At 37.1% G+C, this 23502-nt stretch overlaps 1 protein-coding gene across 1 annotated transcript in view; it reads right to left on the minus strand.

Moving 5' to 3' along the window:
* CDKL3 (cyclin dependent kinase like 3) overlaps positions 1 to 21035 on the minus strand; it is a 47720-nt gene extending 26685 nt beyond the window's left edge. The window contains 3 exon segments of the mRNA XM_007461359.1: positions 9133 to 9311; positions 17351 to 17545; positions 20871 to 21035. Of these exon segments, the coding sequence (XP_007461421.1) occupies positions 9133 to 9311; positions 17351 to 17545; positions 20871 to 21035 (539 nt within the window).
* Positions 21036 to 23502: the final 2467 nt, after the last annotated feature.

A 23502-nucleotide genomic window follows, 5' to 3' on the forward strand; every position in this document is an offset into this window, starting at 1 on the left:
ACCTGCCAATGCAGGGGACACAGGTTTGAGCCCTCATCCGGGAACATCCCACATGCCATGGAGCAACTAAGCCTGTGTGCCACAACTACTGAGCCTGTGCTCTAGAGCCCGCAAGCCACAACTACTGAGCCCACATGCCACAACTACTGAAGCCCGCGTGCCTAGAGCCTGTGCTCCACAACAAGAGAATCCACTGCAATGAGAAGTCCGCGCACCGCAATGAAGAGTAGCCCCCGCTCGCCACAACTAGAGAGAGCCCGTGCACAGCAACAAAGACCCAATACAGCCAAAACTAAAATAAATACATAAATAAATTTATTTTTTTAAAAAAAGGGATATATTAAAAAAAAAGCAGGTGTAAATCCAACTATATCACTAATAACATTAAATGTGAATAGATTCAACAATCTACTTAAAAGGCAGAGATTGTCAGCCTGAATTTCAAAAAAACATAATTCAACTATATGCTGTTTACAGGAGACACATTTAATAAATTTTACACATTTATTCAAAGATACAAACAGACTGAAAGTAAAAGGAATGAAAAAGCTACATCATGCAAACAACAACCACAAGAAAACTGGGCAAAGTAGACTTCAAACAGAAAATGTTACTAGAGATAATGTTATAATGATAAAAGTGTCAATTCATCAGAAAGCTATAACAATATAAATATGTTGAGAACAACTGGACAGAAGATCAACAAGGAAATAGAAGACTTGAATAACACTATAAACCAGTTAGATGTAATAGACATCTATCGAATACTTCATCCAATAACAGAATACACATTCTCTCAAGTCACATGGAACATTCACCAAGATAGACTATATGATAGGCCATAAACAAACCTCAATAAATTTAAAAAGACAGAAATGATACAAAGTATATTCTCCTATCACAATAGAATACAATTAGATATAAGTAGTAGGAAAATTTGGGAAATGACACATCACTAAATAACAAATGTATCAAAGAAGAAATCAAAAGGGAAAACAGAAAATACTTTGAGATGAATGAAAATGAAGAAACAAAACAAAATTTAGGGTATGTAGGTAAAGCAGTGCTTAGAGAGAAATTTACAACTATAAATGCCTATATTAAGAATTAAGACAGACAACACACCTATCCCTAACTACACAGCAGCACTATATACAATAGCCAAGACATGGAAACAACTTAAATGTCCATTGACAGATGAATGGATAAAGATGTGGTATACATATACAATGGAATACTACTCAGCCATAAAAAAGAATGAAATAATGCCATTTGCAGCAACACAGATGGACCTAGAGGTTATCACACTAGTGAAGTAAGTTAGAAAGAGAAAGACAGATACCACATGACATCCCTTATATGTGGAATCTAAAATACGACATAAATCAACTTACCTATGAAACAGAAACAGAAACAGACTCACAGGTTATAGAGAACAGACTTGTGGCTGCCAAAGAGGCTGGGGGGGTGGGGGAGGGATGGATTTTGAGTTTGGGATGAGCAGATGCAAACTATTATATATAGAATGGATAAACAACAAGGTGGTACTGTATAGCCCAGGGAACTATATTCAATATTCTGTAAGAAACCGTAATAGAAAATAATATGAAAAAGAATATATATCCATGTATCAATATAACTGAATCACTTTGCTGTACAGCAGAAATTAACACAACATTGTAAATCAAATACCCTTCAATAAAATTATTTTTTTTAAATAATTAAGACAGATATCAAATCTACAACCTAACCTTCCATTATAAGACACTGGAAAAAACAGAGCAAACTAAAACTACAGCAACCAGAAGGAAGGAAAACATTATTATATTAGATTAGAGAGAAAACTAATGTAACAGAATTTTTTAAAATAGAGAAAATCAATGAAACCAAAAGCTGGTTCTCTGTAAAAACCAACAGAATCGACATTTAGCTAGAATGACTAAGAAAAAAAAAGTGAAGACTCAAATTACTGGAATCAGAAATGAAAGAAGTAACACGACTACCAACCTTACAAACATAAAAAGTACTATCAAAAACTACAATGAACAGGGACTTCCCTGGTGGCACAGTGGTTAAGACTCCGAGCTCCCAATGAAGGGGGCCTGGGTTCGATCCCTGGTCAGGGAACTATATCCCACATGCATGCCCCAACTAAGAGTTCGCATGCCACAACTTAGGAGCCGGTGAGCCTCAACTAAGGAGTCTGCCTGCTGCAACTAAGACCTGGCGCAACCAAATAAATAAATAAATAAAATATTTTTAAAATACAATGAATACCAACAAATTAGAGAATTCAGATTAAAGGATAGTTTCTGAGAAAAACACAAACTACTGAAATTGGTTCAGGAAAAAGTCGACAGGTACTTCCTTGGTGGCCCATTGGTTAAGACTCCACGCTTCCACTGCAAGGGGCATGAGTTTGGTCCCTGGTTGGGGAACTAAGATCCCACATGCTGTGTGGTGCAGTCAAAAAAAAAAAATAGTCAATCTAAATAAACCCATAGCAAGTGAAAATTTTGAATTAGTAATCAAAAAACTACACACAAAGGAAAGCACAGGCCCAGAGGGCTTCACGACTGAATTCCACCAAACATTTAAAGAAGATGATCATGTGAATTCTTCACAAACTTTTCAAAAAATAGAAGAGGTATGAACAGTTCCCAACTCCTTTTTAGAAACCAGTATTATCGCAATACCAAAATCAGACAAAAACATCACTAGAAAAGAAAACTACACACCAATATCTTTTATACATACAGACATAAAAATTCTCAACAAAATACTAGCAAACTGAATCTAGCAACATATAAAAAGAATTATACACCATGATTAAGTGGGATTTATCCCAGGAACACAGGTTAGCTCAACATGGAAAAATCAATTAATGTAATACATTATATCAATAGATTAAAAAACAAAAATTCACATGATCATCTCAGCAGGTGCAGAAAAAGCATTTGACCAATACCCTTCCATGATAAAAACCCTCAATAAACTAGGAATTAAAAGGAAACTTTATCAACACAATAAAGGGTACCTATGAAAAACCCACAGCTAACATCATACTTAATATTGAAAAGATGGGGAGTTTTTCTCCTAAGATTTGGACTAAGACAAGGATGTCTGCTCTTACCACTTCTATTCAACATGGTGCTGGAGGTTCTGGTCAAAGAAATTAGGCAGGAAAAAGAAATGGAAGGCATCCAGACCAGAAAAGAAGTAAAATTATCTCTACCCAAAGATAATGATCTTTTATACAGAAAGTATAAATCCATTAAACAATTATTAGAACTAATAAGTTCAGCAAGGTTGCAAGATACAAGATCAATACACAAAAATCCCTTGAATTCTTTTACACTTGCAATGAACAATCTGAAAATGAAATTAAGAAAATTTGATTCACACTAGCATCAAAAAGAATAAAATACTGGGACTCTCCTGGCGGTCCAGTGGTTAAGACTCTGCACTTCCACTGCAGGGGATGTGGGTTCAATCCCTGGTCAGGGAACTAAGATCACACATGCCACGCTGTGTGGCCAAAAATAAAAATTTTTTTTTAATTAAAAAAATAAAAGAATAAAATACTTAGAAATAAATTTAACAAAATAAATGTAAAATGTAACAAATGGGATCTAACTAATCTCAAAAGCTTTTGCCTAGCAAAGGAAACCATAAACAAAACAAAAAGACAACCCACAGAATGAGAGAAAATATTTGCAAATGATGCAACCGACAAGGGATTAGTCTCCAAAATTTATAAACATCTCATGCAGCTCAATACCAGAAAAACAGAAAACCCAATCAGAAAATGGGTGGAAGACCTAAAGAGACATTTCTCCAAAGAAGACATACAGATAGCCAACAGGCACATGAAAAGATGCTCAACATCATTAATTATTAGAGAAATGCACATCGAAACTACAATGAGATATCACCTCACACCAGTCAGAGTGGCCATCATCAAAAAGTCGACAAACATAAATGCTGGAGAGGGTGTAGAGAAAAGGGAACCCTCCTACACTATTAGTGGGAATGTAAATTGGTAAAGCCACTATGGAGAACAGTATGGAGGTTCCTTAAAAAACTAAAAATAGAGCTAACATATGATCCAACAATCCCACTCTTGGGCATACATCCGGAGAAAAACATGGTTTGAAAGGATACATGCACCCCAATGTTCATTGCAGCACTGTTTACAATACCCAAGACATGGAAGACATAAATGTCTATCAACAGATGAATGGATAAAGAAGATATGGTACATATATACAGTGGCATATTACTCAGCCATTAAAAAGAATGAAATAATGCCATTTGCAGCAACATGGATGGACCTGGATATTATCATACTAAGTGAAATAAATCAGACAGAGAAAGACAAATATCATGATATCGCATATATGTGCAATCTAAAAAAATGGTACAATTGAACTTATTTACAAAACAGACTCACAGGCTAAGAGAAGGAACTTACGGTTACCAGGTGGAAGGGTGGTGGGGAGGGATATATTGGGAGTTTGGGATTGACATGTACACACTGCTATATTTAAAATAAAATGCCTTACCATGAAACAATGTAAAATGTATGTGCTAAAAGCTATAAAGCATTGTTGAAAGAAATTAAAGATCTGAAAACATCTTATGTTCATAGATGAGCAGACTTAACATTAAGACAGCAATATTCTCCAAACTGATTTATAGATATGCAATCCCTATCAGAATCCTAGCTGTCTTATTGGTCAAAAAACCCACAAAATTGATAAATCTGATCCTAAAATTCACATGGAATTGCAAGGGTCCCATAACAGCCAAAACAATCTTAAAAAAGAAGAACAAAGTTGCAGCACTCACACTTCCTGATTTCAAACTAGCTACAAAGCAATGGTAATCAAGACAGTGTGGTTCTAGAACAAGGATAGAGATACAGATCAATGGAACAGAATCAGAAGTCCATAAATAAACCATCTGATTTTCATCAAGGGTGCCAAGACCATTTAATAGGGGAAAAAAATCATCTCTCCAACAAATGGTGCTGGAACAACTGGCTAAACACATGCAAAAGAATGAGGTTAATTAAATTAACTTCATTTAAATTAACTTCATTAAATTAATTAAATTAACTTCACATTTAATTAAAAATTAACTCAAAACAGATGAAATACTTAAATGTAAGAACTAGAAGTATAAACCTCTTAAAACAAAACAGAGGGGTAAATCTTCACAACCTTGGATTTGGCAAAGGATTCTTAAATATGACACCAACAGCATAGGCAACAAATGGAAAAAACAGATAGAATAGACTTCATCAAAATAAAAAAATTTGTGTGGCAAAAGACACCATTAAGAAAATGAAGAGACAACTACAGAGTGAGAGAAAATACTTGCAAATATATACCTAATAAGGAATTTGTATCTAGAGTATATGAAGAATTCTTACAATTTAATAATAAAAGCCAATGTAATTTAAAAATGGGCTATGGGGCTTCCCTGGTGGCGCAGTGCTTGAGAGTCCGCCTGCCGATGCAGGAGACGCGGGTTCGTGCCCCGTTTCGGGAAGATCCCACATGCCGCGGAGCGGCTGGGCCCGTGAGCCATGGCCGCTGAGCCTGCGCGTCCGGAGCCTGTGCTCCGCAAATGGGAGAGGCCACAACAGTGAGAGGCCCGCATAACGCAAGGAAAAAAAAAAATAAATAAATAAAAATAAAAATGGGCTATGGATCTGAACAGACATTTCTCCAAGGAAGATATATAAGCACAATAAGCACATAAAAGATCAACAATGAAGTTCAACAATCATTAGTCATCAAGGAAATGCAAATTAAACCCATAATGAGATACGACTTCACACCCATTAGGACAACCAGAATCCAAAAGTCAGATAATAACAAGTCTTGGTGAGGAGAAATTTGTAACTCTCATACTCTGCTGGTGGGAAAGTAAAATGATGCAGACACTTTGAAAAACAGTCCGGCATTTCCTTAAAAAACTCGACATGGGGCTTCCCTGGTGGCACAGTGGTTGAGAGTCTGGCTGCCGATACAGGGGACACAGGTTCGTACCCCGGTCCGGGAAGATCCCACATGCCGCGGAGTGGCTGGGCCTGTGAGCCATGGCCGCTGAGCCTGCTCGTCCGGAGCCTGTGCTCCGCAACGGCAGAGGCCACAACAGTGAGAGACCCGCGTACCGCAAAAAGTAAAAACAAAAAAAAATTCGACATGGAGTTACCATATGACCCACAATTTCAAATCCTAGGTACATACCCAAAAGAAATAAAGACACATGTCCACAGTAAAATGTGTATACAAATGTTCACAGCAGTATTATTCATAATAGCCAAAAAGTGGAAACAATCAAAATGTCCATCAACTAATGAATGGGTAAATAAAATGTGGTATAACCATAAAATGGATATTATACAGCCAAAAAAGATAAAGTACCGATACATGCTGCAACACGGATGAATCTTGAAAATAGTTAAGTGAGATAAATCAGTCCCAAAGGACCAGATATTGCATAATTCCACCTATATGAAATGTCCAGAATAGGCAAATCCAGAGAAAATGAAAGTAGATTGGTGTTTGCCTAGGCCTGGAAGGGTTGGGAGGAAATGGGGAGTGACTGCTAATGAGCACAGGATTTCTTTTTGGGGTGATGAAAATGTTCTAAAATTGAATGTGGTAATGGTTGCATGACTGTAAATATACTAAAAACCACTGAATTGTACACTTTAAATCTGTCAATTGTATGGTATGTGAATCATATCTTTAAAAGAGCTGTCATTTAAAAAGGCTAGATTAAACTAAGTAGATATACTTTTGCGTAATAAAACTATTAAAAATGCAAGAAACTGATTATAATAAAAGTCAAGGGACTTCCCTGGTGGCGCAGTGGTTAAGAATCTGCCTGCCAAGGCAGGGGACACAGGTTCGAGCCCTGATCCGGGAAGATCCCACGTGCCGTGGAGCAGTGAAGCCCGTGCGCCACAACTACTGAGCCTGTGCTCTAGAGCCTGTGAGCCACAACTACTGAGCCCATGTGCCTAGAGCCCATGCTCTGCAACAAGAGAAGCCACCACAGTGAGAAGCCCGTGCACTGCAATGAAGAGTAGCGCCCGCTCACTACAACTAGAGAAAGCCCGTGCGCAGCCATGAAGACCCAACGCAGCCAAAAATAAATAAATAAATCTTTTTTTTTTTAAGTCAATATCATGGCTACTTTTGAGGTTAGAAAGAGTATTGTAAGTGGAATAGGGCACATAGAGGGTTTTCTGGGGTAGCCTGCAAAATTCTATTTTTCCATCTGGTGCTGGAAGTATACATTTGTTGTGTGAGCTTTTCTTGTATCTGTGTTTTATTTTACATGTTTTAAAATGTAAAGATGTTAAAATTTAACATGTTTTAAAAACTCACTAGCAAATTTATTTCAAAACTCAATGTGAAGCCTTGCATTAGAATCCAAACTGACTATATACAAGGCATCAATTTTGGCTCTCTAGAATACAAGAGATTACACCTATCCTCAAGGAATTTATCTTTCAGCAAGAAGAATATTTTAAAAAGAGGTAGATAGAACTAGGCCATATTATATATTAACTGGCACAAAATTTACATATAATGTACAATAGGATTTAGAGAAGGATATGATTTGGGGGCAAGGGATAGGAATAAGGGGGTACATCAGGAAAGGAATTTTAGTAAAATATCACAAACAGGGTAAAACTGGGAGAGATCTTACAGAGGCTACATTGATTGAGCATTTACTGTTTTTTCATTTTTCTCATTCATTAAATCATTTAATCCTCACAATAAACCTATGAAACTGGTTCCATTATTATTTCCATTATACAGATAAAGTAACTGAGGCACAGAGGTGGTCTGCATATGGTATCAGTGATAAGTACAGTTGAAAACATACCCTGGATAGACTTTGGGTAAATTAGTTTACTTTTCTTAGTAAACTTACTCACTTTCTTACTTTTTTAGTGTCTTACTCACTACCTGCCTTAGTGTGTCGTCTTATTTGAAATGGGGATAAAATACTAGCACCTTCATCAGAGGGTTGTTGTGAAAATTAGATAATTTAATGCATGTAAAGCATTTAGAACAGCTTCTAGCTTTAAAATAAGTACTTAATGATGTTAGATTTTTTTTAAATAAATTTATTTATTTATTTACTTATTTATGGCTGCATTGGGTCTTTGTTGATGCACGTGGGCTTTCTCTCTAGTTGCGGTGAGCGAGAGCTCCTCTTCATTGCCATGCACAGGCTTCTCATGGCGGTGGCTTCTCTTGTTGCAGAGCACAGGCTCTAGGAGTGCGGGCTTCAGTAGCTGTGGCACGCGGGCTCAGTAGTTGTGGCTCGCAGGCTCTAGAGCACAGGCTCTGTAGTTGTGGTGCACAGGATTAGTTGCTCTGCGGCACGTGGGATCTTCCCGGACCAGGGCTTGAACCCGTGTCCCCTGTATTGGCAGGCAGATTCTTAACCACTGCACCACCAGGTCAGCCCCGATGTTAGATATTATTATAATAACAGAACAATGGCTTCTAGGAAAAGCATGTGAGAATTATCCCCACTCCCATTTCTTGTATTCAGTTGTACAACTTGGTCCCTTTGTTCTTCAAGATTCATTATTTGTTTATTAGATTGTTGTTTCCTATACTGTTTCGCAATAGACTGAGACCTTTCTACTTTTTTGAGGCATCTAGAACAGTGCAATTTAAAAATTATTTGCCAGTCTTTGCAAAGATTGTGCCGTATTCAAGAAGCAGGAAATCTGGCAGATCCTGTGGTAACACTGGCAGAATATAGTAAATGTAGAGCCTACAGATAAGCAGAGGAGGCAATCCTGTTAAGGGTGGGGCACAGCTTAAAGCAAGCATGGATACAGCCTGAGGGGTGACTGCATAGGTCTTCTAGGGCTGGGGCCACTCAGCCCCAGAGGGCAAGCGTGGTAACGTCAGCACGCAGCAGGGCAGGTGCCAAGGGTCTCTCTGCTCTATTTTGGGGTGTCCCTTTTCTAGCCCAAACCCAGATGCAGAAGGCAGAGGGTGTCAGTAGTATGGGTGACAGATACACCAAGGGAAAAAAAGAGACGGCTAGGAAAGGCCAAGCAGGATTCCCAAATATACTTACTTTCCATAAGATGTATCTTTTAATACTAATTCTGGAGCTCTATACCAGCGTGTGGCCACATAGTCCGTATAAATGTCTCCAGGAGCTGCTAGCGTTCGTGCAAAACCAAAATCACAGAGTTTAGTAATTCCTGACTGGGATACTAAAATATTCTCAGGTTTTATATCTCGATGAATGATCTAAAAACAAACAGAAGATGCAACAGATTAAAATGAGGTTTCATTATCTAGAAAATCTCTCAACAATTACATAGAGAAAATCTAGCTAATTAAGACAGGAAAGCTATTTTCTTACCAAATGCAAATGATTAACTACACAATGCAAAAGCTAAATAGTTATATACTTTCAGTTCTTGCCCCCTCCATCATCTCCAAACAAAGCCAAGAAAACAGACATAATACTGAAAAGGTAAATCACATTCGTAAAAGGAAAAGTAATTAAAAGAACTTAATGGAAAAAGTTTAACCTTCCTTTAACCCCATGTCACACTCCAAGTACTGCTTTCTCTTTCTCTCATTTCCTTCACAGCTAAACTTCTCGAAGACATTATTTTTACTCAGTCTTCACTTTCTGTCTGACCACTCATTCACTCCTCAAGGTAATGCAATCTGTCTTCTGCTCCCACATTCAAACTGCCCTAGCCAAAGTCATCAACATCCTCGTTGCTACATCCAACACACACCCCTCAATACATATCCTACTTGGTATCTTAGTGTAAAATATATCAACCAGTCTTCTATTCCTGACTTCTGGGACCTAAAATTCCCCCGTCTCCTCCTATGGCAGTTCCTTTTTCTCTATCTGTCCGTAAATGTAGAGTTCTGGTCTTAGGCTTCTCTTCTCTTACATCTTGTTTCCTGCACAATCTCAACTACTTTTTTTTTTTTTAGCACTTTCTTCACTTGGTTATGGGAACACCATATTCTTTTGGGCTTCTTCCCATCTGTTGGCTGTTCCATCTCAATCTCACCTACTATTACAGCCTTAGTAACTATCCATAAACTGATGACTTCCGTATTTCTATTTCTATCTTTCCTGGTTTCCACTAGGAATGGAAGTGCACAAGAAGTCCCACAGGGCTGAACCACACATCCCACAAATTCAGCAAATCCAAAACTAAACGCATCATCTTTTCTCCCAAACTCATTTGTTCTCAACAGTCCTTTAGTTCAGCAAATGGAACCAACATAGACCCCATGGCTCAAGCCAGAAATCAAGGCACTTTTCTCCCTCAGGTTCCATACTCTCTCAACCTGTCTACTTCTCTCCCTAGTTCAAGTTCCCTCAGTTCTCTCATCAAAATTACTAGCTTACCAAATGGTCTCCCTGAATTCACTCTAATCCCCTCCAATCCATTGTCCACAGTGAAATCACAGTACTATTTTAAAATCACATGTATGATTATGTCACTCCTTCAAGGATTCCCTACCCCACAGGACAAATTTGAAGCTATGTAAAATGGCTGGTAAGGCCTTATAGGATTTGGTCTCTGCTCACATTCTCAATGTCCCTTCACTAGCCTATTGAATATTAGCTTCCCAATTCTCCAGGCTTGTGTCATCATTTTTTGCATTTGCTGATGCTGTTCTAACCGCCTAGAACACTTTGCTTGGCCAACTATTTCCTCAGGTCTTAGCTGAGATGTTTCTATTAGATGTTCCTTCTATATGTTCTCACATTATTCTGCACTTGCCCCTTCACAGCATTTGTCATGCTTATTATTAATTGGCTATTTACTTTTTTGTCACTCCCGTTAGACTGTAAGTTCCATGAGGGCAAGATGTATGTCTGTTTTGTTCAGGCTATATCCCCAGGGCCCAGTACAATGCCTAAAACAAAGAAGGCATTTAAAACCTTTATCAAATGTATTAAGCATATTCTCATCACCAGAAAAGTATCATGACACGAGTGAAAATATCTTGGTGACAGAAATCGGGGATCTTTCCTTTTTTATACAACTTGCTGCTATAAGCCTTTGGGGTTGGCTCTTGTTCTGCCTCACTCTTCCTCCTAAATTGCCAAATAATTAATTTAGGGTAATGAGTCACCTTAAAGGAGACATCTATAAAACTATATTAGTCCTTTTTTACTTCTACAACTTTTATTGAGTGACTACTATATGCCAGGCACTATACCAAGATCTGAGGATATAACATGAGAAAAAATAGACATGGAAAAGCACGTTAAGATACCACTTCACACATTCTGCCTACTACACATCTATCACCCTCCTCCTCAGTGCTCTAAACATGGGGGAGAAAGATTCACTCAGCTGATGTCCTAATGTTCTCACTCATTTTAACAACTAACACCGTGACTACATGCAGAACTCTATCCTTGAGAATCAAGCACTCTCTGAATCCCAACTTTTAAAATTCTGTGTTTTGACAACATCCTCCTTGGTCTTCCACAATCACTGAGACCTCTATAAACATAGTATTTCTTTCTATGTGTTTATATCTTCTTTAATTTCTCTCATCAATGTTTAATAGTTTTCAATGTATAGGTCTTATATATCTTTTGTCAGATTTTCTCTAAGTATTTTATATTTTTGATGCTGTTACAATGGTATTTTTAATTTCAATTTCTGATTGTTTGTTGCTAATACACAGAAATACAATTAATTTCAGTATACTGATTTGTATCCTACAACCTTGATAAACTTACAAATTAGTTCTCTTAACTTTGTTGTAGATTCCATAGAATTTCCTACATAGATGATCATGTCATCTGTAAATAAAGACAGTTTTACTACTCAAAAAAAAAAAAAAAGATACCACTTCACACCCACTGGAATAGCTATGATCAAAAGACAACAGGAGGATGCAGAAAAACTGGAATACATTGTTGATGGGGATGTAAAATGGTACAACCACTTTGGAAAAAGTTTGGTAGTTTCTTTAAAAAGTTGAAACATAAACTAACCATGTGATGCAGTAGTATTCTTAGCTTGTCCTATTTCTATTCCCCTCTCCCCAGCTTCTGGTAGCTTTGTAAACCAACAGCCCCCCAAATCATGGTGAAAACTAGCAGCCTAGCAGCCACCAGAGGGAGTAGAATAGGGTTGTATCTCCTCCAAAGCGCCAATCCCAGGTAATAGTCATTATTTGACATGTCTGGCAGATCACTGGAAAATCGTACTAGAAGTCTTGTCTTTACTGACCTAACTCAGAGCTGGCCCAAGCAATCAGCCTTCTTAGCAGCCACTATATAACATTATAGCCACCTGAGGAAGCTATAACAGGACAAACAACAAGCTGACCAAAATACTTAATTAAAAAGAAAGGCTGTTTAGAATGGATAAACAACAAGGTCCTAATGTATAGCACAGAGAACTATATTCAATATCTTGCATGATAAACCATAATGGAAAAGAATATAAAAAAGCATGTCTCTATGCGTATAACTGAGTCACTTTGCTGCACAGCAGAGATTGCCGCAACATTGTAAATCAACTATACTTCAATTAAAAAACAAAAGAAAGGCTGGAGTTGAAAGGTATTATAAAGTTTAAGAGCACAAATTGTGGTGAGACTAACAGGTTCAAATCCCTAATTTACCCCTTGATATTGTGAGAGTGGGGCAAGATTCATAAACATGGGTTCTTCATCTATAAATGGGAGTGAAATAAATACATATTTCCTAGTGTGGTTTTGAAGAACATGCCATTACGTATGCCTTAATATCTGTAAAACACTGAAAACATTTAAAATAGTGCCTTATGCATGCTAACTGCCATAAAAATGTTGATTACCATTATGATTCTTCTGTAAAAAAGAATTGAAGACATTCTCTGTATTCTGACATGGTGTGACCTCCAAGATATAATGTTAAGTTAAAACAAAATATGTGTGTAAAAGAAGAGAAAAAAAAGAAAGAAAGAAAGGCTGGGAGTGAGATGTCTGTAAAGGGTTTGAAAAGTTCCAACATATTCCTGAGAATCATGAAGGGTACATGCACAGCTGTGCACACACCCAGGAAAGACCTGAGATTGTCCCTACGCTCTCAAGACTGGTGGACTGTAAGGTTCTACACAAGCAGGAAGGTAAGGCTAAGGCAGAGTTGTAAACTGCCTGCCTGAACATTGAAGACATGGCCCAACACAGATAAAGAGCCCTCAGTAAATATGGCTGAGAGATTTACTGGTTTCAAGAATTGAAGGAAATTTCTGTCCAAACCTTAGCTGACCACTAAACTAACTGAGCAGAGATTTTAGTGGTCACACGTGATAAAGAATTCAGACTTCACAGAATTAGTTCAGCAAAGAAACTAAACAAATAGCAAAAACTACAAACCCTGATAGGAAATTCTGACTTCCAGAATTACCACATATTATTTTAAATGTCCAGTTTTCAACAAAAAATTACAAATGTCCAAATAAAATCCCCCCAAATAGGTGTGCAAAGAAACAAATATGGCCACGCACAGGAAAAAAAAAAAAGTCAATTAAGAAGCTTTCCCTGAAGAAGCCCAAACATTGAAGCCACTAGATAGACTATAATTGGCTATTTTAAATATGTTCAAGGTTAAAGGAAACCATGTCTAAAGAACTAAAGTATGAACACGTCTCACCAAATAAAGGATATCAATAAAGAGAAAGAAATGATTTTTAAAAAAACCACTATCGAGGAGGCAAAAAGGCAATCCACGGAATGGGAGAAAATATTTGCAAATCATGTATCTGATAAGGATCTAGTATCCAAAATACAGAAAACACAACTCGACAATAGAAAAACAAATAACCCTATTTAAATATGGGCAAAGGACTTGAAGAGACATTTCTTCAAAGAAGATATATACATATAAACTTGCCTATTCTGGATTTTTCATTTAAATGGAATTTATACTTATGTCTTTTGCATTTTGACTTTTTTTCATTCAACATAATGTTCTCAAGGTTCACTCATTTTGTAGCACGTATCAGTACTTCATTCCTTTTTGTGGTTGAATAAATCCCACTGTAGGGTTGTACCTCATTTTGTTTATCCATTCATCAGCTAATATACATTTGAGTTGTTTCCACTTTTTGGCTACTTTGAATAATGCTGCTATGAACATTCCTGGGCAGGTTTCTATGTGAACATATGTTATCAGTTCTCTTGGGTAGATACCTAGGTGTAAATGTGCTGGGTCATATGGTAATTCTATGTTTAACTTTTCAAGGAACTGCCAAGCTGTTTTCCATAGCAGCTGCACCATTTTACATTACCACCAGCAGTGTATGAGGGTTCCAATTTCTCTACTTCCTTGCCAACATTCATTCTTGTCTGTTTTTTAAATTACAGCTAGACTACTGGGTGTGAAATGGTATCTCATTGTGATTTTGATATGCATTACCATAATGACTCAGGATATTGAGCATCATTTCATGTGCTATCAGCCATTTTTATATCTTCTTTGGAGAAATGTCTATTGAGTCCTTTGCCCATTTTTAAATTGGGTTGTCTTTTTATGTTGAATTGTATTTTACATATCCTGGATACTAGTTGCTTATCAGATATATGATTTGCAAATATTTTCTCCCATTGTGTGAACTGTCTTTTTACTTTCTTGATGGTGTCCTTTGATGCACAAAGTTTTTCATTTTGATGAAGTCCAATTTGGCTTTTTCTTTGATTGCTTTTGATGCATTAATACATGATCACACAGATTTACACCTATGTTTTCTTCTGAGTTTTATAGTTTTAGCTCTTATGTTTAGGTTTTTGATCCATTTCAACTTAATTTTTGTATATGGTGTGAACTATCAGACTTTGGATTCAGTGAGTTTAATTCTCCTTTATTTTGTAGTGAAATGCTCCAAAATTACACAGAACTCCATATTACAATGATTTATAATAACTCTGCTCCATATGCTTGAATTTTTTTTTTTTTTTTTTTTTCCACTGCACCATGCAGCTTGTGCCATCTTAGTTCCCCGACCAGGGATTGAACCCTGGCCCTTGGCAGTGAAAGCAGAGTTCTAACCACTGGACCACCAGGGAATTCCCCTTGAATTTTTTTGACTATTGATTCACTTTCTTTGTTAGTTTTAAGATCATTTATATTTTTTTCCATTTTGATTCCATTAAGGCATTTTTGTTTGTTTTAGTGAACTATTGTTGACTTACAATATTGTGTTAGTTTCAGATGTACAGCAAAGTGATTCAGTTACATACTTTTTTTTCAGATTATTTTCCATTATAGGTTATTACAAGATATTGAATATAGTTCCCTGTGCTATACAGTAAATCTTTGTTGTTTACCTATTTTACATATAGTAGTTTGTTATCTGTCAATCCCATACTCCCAATTTATCCCTCCCTCCCTTTCCCCTTTGGTAACTATAGTATGTTTTCTACGTCTGTGAGCCTGTTTCTGTTTCGTATATAGATTCATTAGTATTATTTTTTAGATCCCACACATAAGTGATATCATATATTTGTCTTTCTCTGACTTATTTAACTTAGTATGATACTCTCTAGGTCCATCCATGTTGCTGCAAATGGCAATACCTCATCCTTTTTATGGCTTAATAATATTATATATATATCTATTTAGATATATATATATATATATATATATATATATTTAGATATATATATATATATATATATATATATCATCTTCCTAAACAAATCATCTGTTGATAGACACTTGGGTTGTTTCCCTATGTGCTTGAATTTAAACACCCATATAAGTTCAAAATTGTTACTTTAGTTTTACCTCCTCTTTGAAGTTTTCTACTCTCAGTCTACCCCATACTGGTGTCTCCCATTATTCAAGAAATATATTTAAAGTCTACTACAGGCAAGACACTATAGGGATACAGATAAAATATAACTATTCCTGACTCCTTATCTGCACTATTTAATGAGCACTTAAAACACACCTAGTGTTAAACACTACCTACTACCTAATTTCATCTTTATAAAAAATCTGTGAGGTACTAGAGTATCATTTTACAGATGAGGAAAATGAAGTTCAGAGAGGTTAGATAACTTCCTGGGGCCACAGAGTAATGGGGCTACCACCTTTCATTGTGCAAGTGTGAACTCCACAAGTTGTGTGGTTATCCATACATAAGCTGGTGGGTGAAAATCCAGGACAGTCTGATTCCAAGGACTGTGTGCTCTTAACTATTACATTATACTGCCCCCCCTCCCATGGATCCAGTCGGCAAGGAAATTACAATCTGAATTTCCAGTTGCTATCACAACCACATTTTTCAAAGCTGCAACATGAGATGCAGTATTACCAAGACAGCAAATTAGAAATTAAGGTATCTGAAAAAGCCTAGAGTATATAGATGTTATGCCTATATCACTTACTAATAAAACTATTTTTGAGGCTTGTACTGTTATTTCACAAACATACATCTAACTTTACAGAAAGTAAAGCTCATGTTGGGAACAAAGTATGTCCATAAAAACCTGCTGAGATAAACATTAACTAAACAATGCTAAAAGGCAGCACTAAAAATCAACAGTTGATCTTCTTTCCTTTCTTGACTTAAATGACAAGGCTCTACACCCCTCAGCCATTTTATTTCTCTCTTTTCTTTACCTAAAGGCATCTACCTTCTCTTGCTATTCCCCTGGCCTAGTTTCCAGTTCCTACCTCCAAACCTCCCTTCATCTGAGCTGGCTTGATTTTCGATGTTTTAATGTACTTTCATTAATAAAAGATGCCCCAGTTGACTGCTGATTCCTCTATACCTCCTTTAGCATCCCATAGTTGGTCTGCCCTATAGTTATAATTATTATGCGTTCAATACGTTTTTTGGTTCTGCAACTGAATTATAAGGTAGTAACTCCCCTGATCTTCTCTCCGTTTTCAGGATGTCAATTAATACTGTCCAGAAAAATAATTTTAACAACTTTCATAAAAACAGAACAATGTTTAAAGGGCACTTACAATTCATATTCATCCTACAGTTTGGCTTATTTTTAAGCACTTACATTATTTTTTTTAACATCTTTATTAGAGTATAATAGCTTTACATTGTTGTGTTAGTTTCTGCTGTATAACAAAGTGAATCAGCTATACGTATCCATATATCCCCATATCCCCTCCCTCTTGCGTCTCCCTCCCACCCTCCCTATCCCACCCCTCTAGGTGGTCACAAAGCACAGAGCTGATCTCCCTGTGCTATGCGGCTGCTTCCCACTAGCTATTTTACACTTGGTAGTGTATATATGTCAATGCCACTCTCTCACTTCATCCCAGAAGCACTTACATTATTATTGTGAAGATATTCAATTGCTCGAAGAATCTGGAAGAGGTATTTTCTAAGTCGTTTACTCTCTAGTCCATGACAATAATGTTGTAACTCATCTAATACTGTGTGGTCAATAAATTCAAACACCAAATGAATTTTCTTTTTCTGTCTAAAAACTTCAATCAGATTCACCAGGTTTTCATGACGAAATTGCTATTAACAAGAGAAATGGATTTTTAGTATTTCATGCACAATAATTTGCACATATAAGACCCATATAATTTTAAAAAGAAGAAATGTTCTCTGCTTCTTTTCCTCCATGCCTTTCAATAAAAATTTCTCAACTGATTTGCTTACATTCCTATTTTTTTAAATGTTAATCTATTTAATAATTAATATTTATAGAACAGAGGGAGATGTATTGCTTTACTTCAAGTTGACATTTGGTTGCCTACTAAAATAATTCAGTTAATGTACTAAAATGTAACTTGGTATTCTGCTAAGAGATATCTCCCTATATTTTAAATTGGTTTGTGATTAAAAGGTCCTTATGATTTCAAATGAGCATGGATTCCAGTGCCACTGAGCATGTAATCTGAATTTACAGAAGTTAATTACTCTCTGAGATTTGTCCTGAACTCTCAAGAGTAAAATATAAGTTCCAGGTGGACGTTATAAATTCACCACACTGTAACAAAAGGGTATCAAAATATCCAGAAATTTTCATATATGTGAGATACCAATTTATATCCATAGGAACTCTACATACATATACAATTACTTGTGGGTACATTTTTGTTCATTGTCTGTAATATTCTATTAAGCAACCAAACACATTTTTAGACTGGTAAGCACTCACTGTCAAGATAATTTCAAAATGTCAAAAATGGCATGTATCAGCTTAGAAAACAAAAGAGATTTATCATTTTATGCTGTTTATTCTATTTTTTAACACACTGACTTAATTACAATCAATTCTCAAATATTTAACTTTTTCAAATTACCAAAAATATTTATTCATTTGGCTAAAAATTAAGGGGTGTATTTTTGATGTTGGATTCATCAAAAAGCTATACTTGTAAGAAAAAGTCTGCCTTTATTCCAATGGCACAACATCCATTTTTCTACTTATCTGTACTAATACATAGACTAAATTCCTCAAGACATGACTAATAGAAAAACATGCCAAAATATAATGCCAGATTCCTTTCCTATTTTTGCTCCCAATCCAATTTCCCTGGTTGGTGGGGTGCCAGAGTGCTGCAGCAACAACATGCTGGCAGTAGCAAAAAAAAAAAAAAGACTGCCTTTAGACACTATAATATTAATCCTTCAACTAAGGAGAATTACTGGTTTCTTGACCAGTCTTAATTTTAAAGGCAAAAGCAGATAAGGGTGAATGCAAGTTAATAAGCATTAAGGAACATCCATCCAGGGGTAAGGAATCAGTGACTTTCTCAGATAAACCATAAAACCACTAGAAATACTCCATTATCCTTTTTCAGGTTGTTTACTTTTGTTTTCCTTTATAAATAGAAAACTTTTCTACAGATATTCTCACTAATTACTCTAACTGTAATTTATTTAATGAAATTCTAGCAGATAAAACTTTAGTTCTAATTAAGTCATTATGGCAGTGTTTTTAGACTAAGAATGTTAACTAATCCAAGAAATCTCTCGTGGAATTAGATCTGATGAAACTAAAAATTCTACAAGAAATAAGCCAATGAGAAAAAATAGTTAAGCTATCTCTAAATAGTTTGCATAATAGTTGTAATAGTACATTTTCAAATTCATCTCTGTGTTCTTGCCACATATTGGTTATTTTTACAAAACAATTAAGAAGAAAAAAATAATTAGCTTAAATGCAACAAAGGTGAAGAAAGAGCAAAAGATATTGCCTGGGAAAATGTCTCCTTCTAGTCAGAGTTTCACTTACAGTGCACAAGTTGCCTTACAGTATTATTAGTTTTAGGTCATCAGGATAAGGACAGGTATCGCTCACAAAATCACAACATCTTTACTGACTTTAACTTTCCTTTTCATTGTCTAGAAATAGAGCAGTTCCAACAATCTACACATGCCTAATATATTTCTTCTATTTAGAAAGCAAATTGATCCATTATATCTAATACAGACTTACAAACAAAGAAGAGAATATTACTTTTGTATCAGATAAAAAAGAACAAGAACAGTATCTGTTTTCTTCATCACATGTAAAAACATCTAGGCAATGAACCTTAAAGCATCTAGATAAATGCCAATAAACAAAATACATATGTATACTTATTTTTAAAATCACTAGTTTTGTACCCAATTGCCAATGAATCTTAATGCTCCTTTCTTTACACTCCTGAGGTCTTTCCACTAAGTGGACCTATCATACCTACATGAAATTCTATCTTGTCCCCTGATCTCTCCTGTTATTGTTCTCCACCTCTAAATGCCTATCATCTTTACTGCACTGTATTCCTGTCACCTCAAATTCAACATTTCTAAAACTGAACTAGTTCCCAAACCATGTCTCTTTTGGGTCTTTCATATTTCCATCAATGGTAGCAATCACTGAACCTCAAAGATACCTTTGATTCCCCTTCTGTTTCCTTCTACACTTTCATGTCTTCTTTAGTAATATATTATGTTCTAACTCTACTTTCCATTCAAATTGCTGCATTCTAGCAAGGACCCTCACATTTAACAGGATTCCTGAATTAAAAACACAACAGATCTCCCTATTTTTACTTTCTCAGTCCTCCAATCTATTCTAAAAAATAATGCTAGATTAATATTTACTGTTTCTTTACTCTGAATTCAAAACCTCGCACCTCTCACAAAATCAACTTTTGATTCCTTAGCCTAAAAGACAAGACTTTAAAACCTACCTCCAGCTTACTTCTCTAATCTCACCTCCTTCTATTTCCATATAAGAAACTCTACAGGCAAATGCACTTTGTCCTTTCTGCTCTGCTCTTTGTCCTGCCTTCAGCCTCTCTGAGCTTATGCTGTTCCCCTAACCTGGAATACAACAGTCTCTCCCTCTTTCCTAAATTCTACATACCTGTTAAGGCCGAATTCATGTTCCATTTCCTCCAAGAAACGTTCCCTACCCAACAGGACTTTGTGTTAATCACTTGGCTTTTATCATCAGCCACTTAATAGTCAGTATTATTTGTATATGCCCTCTTGTCTTTCTAATTAATAAAAGTCCTGAAGAGCAGGTACTGTCTTTTACGTCATTATAGTCACAGCATCTGGCACAAAACACTGCACAAAGCAGACATTTTTACTAAGTATTATACCTGGATATTTCTGAATAATTATTTCACAATATTTGGCATAGCTTTTGTTACATTATACATAAGAACATATATCTAGTATCACTGTAAAATTACAAAACGTACACAGTAAGGTAAGCTATGACACTTGTTCTTCTATTATATGTCCAAATACATGTTAACTGAAATATTCATTATATAATTTATTCCATAACAACTCCCCTTTTGACTTACAGAGAGCAATTAAGGTAAAAGAAGCAAACCTTTAGCAACTTTATTTCTCTCGTTGCAATTTTGTTGACAGACTTTTCTGGTTTCTCATAAAATATCTTAATGGCCACTATCTGCCCAGTATCCTTATGTTTACATTTCATGACTGTTCCATAACTTCCCTCTCCCACTTTTCCAAGGGTTTCATACATCTCCATTTTCAAGCCCAGCTTCTTTATAAAAAGAAAGGCGGGGGGGAGGAAGAAGGTTAAACATTTATACCTTTATTTATTCAAGGCGGATAATGCATTTCCACAATAAACCCATACTTAAAAATACGGAAACAGGAAAAGTAGGAATCTTTTCACAGATTCTGTTTGTCTTTGGGAACTCTGCCAGTTCGGCAGTAAGGGGTCCTTTGTGGGGCTCTGGCCCCCACCAGAACTTGGGGAGCTTCCTGCTGTCAAGATCATTCCCACCAAGAGTTAAGATTCGCTCACTACATGTCACCTATTCATCATGAGTGGGGACCCCACACGTCCAGTCATGCCCGCGTCAAATATGAGGTTCCCGAAAAGCTGCAGTCGCCAACAGGTCAGGCCTTAGGGCCCAAGAAAACCTCGGTCCCACCCGCTCCTCAAACCAGGCGTCTTAGGGTCCTGGACCAATGCCGCGTCCTTTGCCCCTCAGTCGACCTCGTCCGGGCAGCCGCCGCCGCCTCAGTCTCAGCCTCAGCCCATTCTGCAGTCCCGCCGGCCCGGCTCCGCGCAGTCTCAGCCGGGAACCAGACACAGACCCTACCTATCCAGTCAGCTCCCAACGGCCTGCTGCCATGGCAACGGTGCACCGGGCCTCTCGCTCGGGGCCTAGGGCGCAAGACCGGAAGACCGGCCAGGCCCGAACCGGAAGGAAAAAGAGGGAACTAGCAGAAAAGATTTCCTGGTGGGCATTAACTGGAAGCCTCCTTGAGGGTGTAAGTGGCGAATACGAGCTGCTGTCGATCAAACTGGGGCCACTACACAAGGTTGGTTTTGAGCGGCGATGGGGGAGGGTCGCATTTTGACGGCAGCTTGAGTGACTGCAGATCCTCTAAGGAAGGGGAACCGGCGTGGAAGTTTATCCGACCTGCGTCTTAGATGCCCCCAGGCCCGTGAATATTTGCCACTTGTGTCGGATCCTAAAAGGATGCCTGGTGTCACCAGGCAGAGATTTCTTGTAAAACGAGACTTCCAAGGAAGTCTTGTGTAATTATAGTTTTCTAAGTTACCTAGTTACGTTAATATTCCATATATCTGATTTCGACCTCAGTTGTTGACATTCATCCTTAAAACAGGGATAAAACGATTCATCAATCAAGAACATTTCTTGAACACCTCTTATATGCTTAAAACGTTTTTTTGAACTCATAGTAATCCTCCTTTTAAAAAACTCCCTTCCTACATGTAAAAACTCTAAAAGTCCCTCTTGAAAAGCAAATAATTCAGAGGGCTCCACCCCCCCCCCAAAAAAAGAGGCCTTAATATAATTGCTTAAGAATTAGACATGAGGTTCTGCTGGAGTGCCAGCCTCCAATGAATAAACTGAATATCACTGGAAGCGCCCAAGGAGTGCTGTCTTTGTTAGGGCTTTCATTTCTTTTTTTCTGTAAAAAGAAGTTAAGTGTAAGAGGCCAAATCTCACTGTGCGGCTCGGAAATAAGATAAAGCACTATTACTATCCGATAAATGCTAATCCAGTTGGTCTCACCCGACCATGCACGTTAAAATCACACCTACAGAGCTTTTTAAAAGGTCCCATCCCCAGAGATCCTGATTTAAATGAGATAGGGTAAAGGAACTGGTATTTTAAAACCTTCCTAAGTGTTTTCTATGCTGCTAAGGTTTATACTGAGAGAGGTGTGGGGGCGGAAGGAGAGGTGGTCATGGTTTTTTGCTTATCACCACCAAAATATTCAGAATTGTCTTTCCTTTTGAAAAGTTATTCAACCATGTTATAAAATACTTTCTATGTATAAGAATATCATAGTAGGGCTTCCCTGGTGGCGCAGTGGTTGAGAATCTGCCTGCTAATGCAGGGGACACGGGTTCGAGCCCTGGTCTGGGAAGATCCCACATGCTGCAGAACAACTAGGCCCGTGAGCCACAACTACTGAGCCTGCGCCTCTGGAGCCTGTGCTCCGCAACAAGAGAGGCCGCGATAGTGAGAGGCCCGCGCACCCCGATGTGGCCCCCGCTTGCCACAACTAGAGAAAGCCTTCGCACAGAAACGAAGACCCAACACAGCCAAAAGTAAATAAATAAATTAAGAATATAATTCTTTTTTTAAAAAAAAAAAAGAATATCATAGTAAATCCTACAGTGGACCCAGACTTGCTGTAAAGCACATTTATTAAATATTTGTTGTTCGCTTAATATTGACAAGGGACAAAGCATGAATCAGAGTACCTGCTGTCAGTGAGCTCACAATCTAAAGCTACAGTCTCTACAGTATAAAATTATAGCTTTAAAACTACTCTTTCTACAAATAGGTTATGGCAGGCCTGGTAACCAGGACAGCCTATGATTCTTCCTTATACAGTAAAGCTCTAGGACTTAAATGAAATCTCCTCACTTGATTTTCTCAAAAGCGTTACTTCATTTTGGAAAACCATAATCTGTAGATTTCCAAAACATAATAAATTTCTAG

The sequence above is a fragment of the Lipotes vexillifer genome, unplaced genomic scaffold, assembly GCF_000442215.2.
Source record: "Lipotes vexillifer unplaced genomic scaffold, Lipotes_vexillifer_v1.1 scaffold217, whole genome shotgun sequence".
Lineage (NCBI taxonomy): Eukaryota > Metazoa > Chordata > Mammalia > Artiodactyla > Lipotidae > Lipotes > Lipotes vexillifer.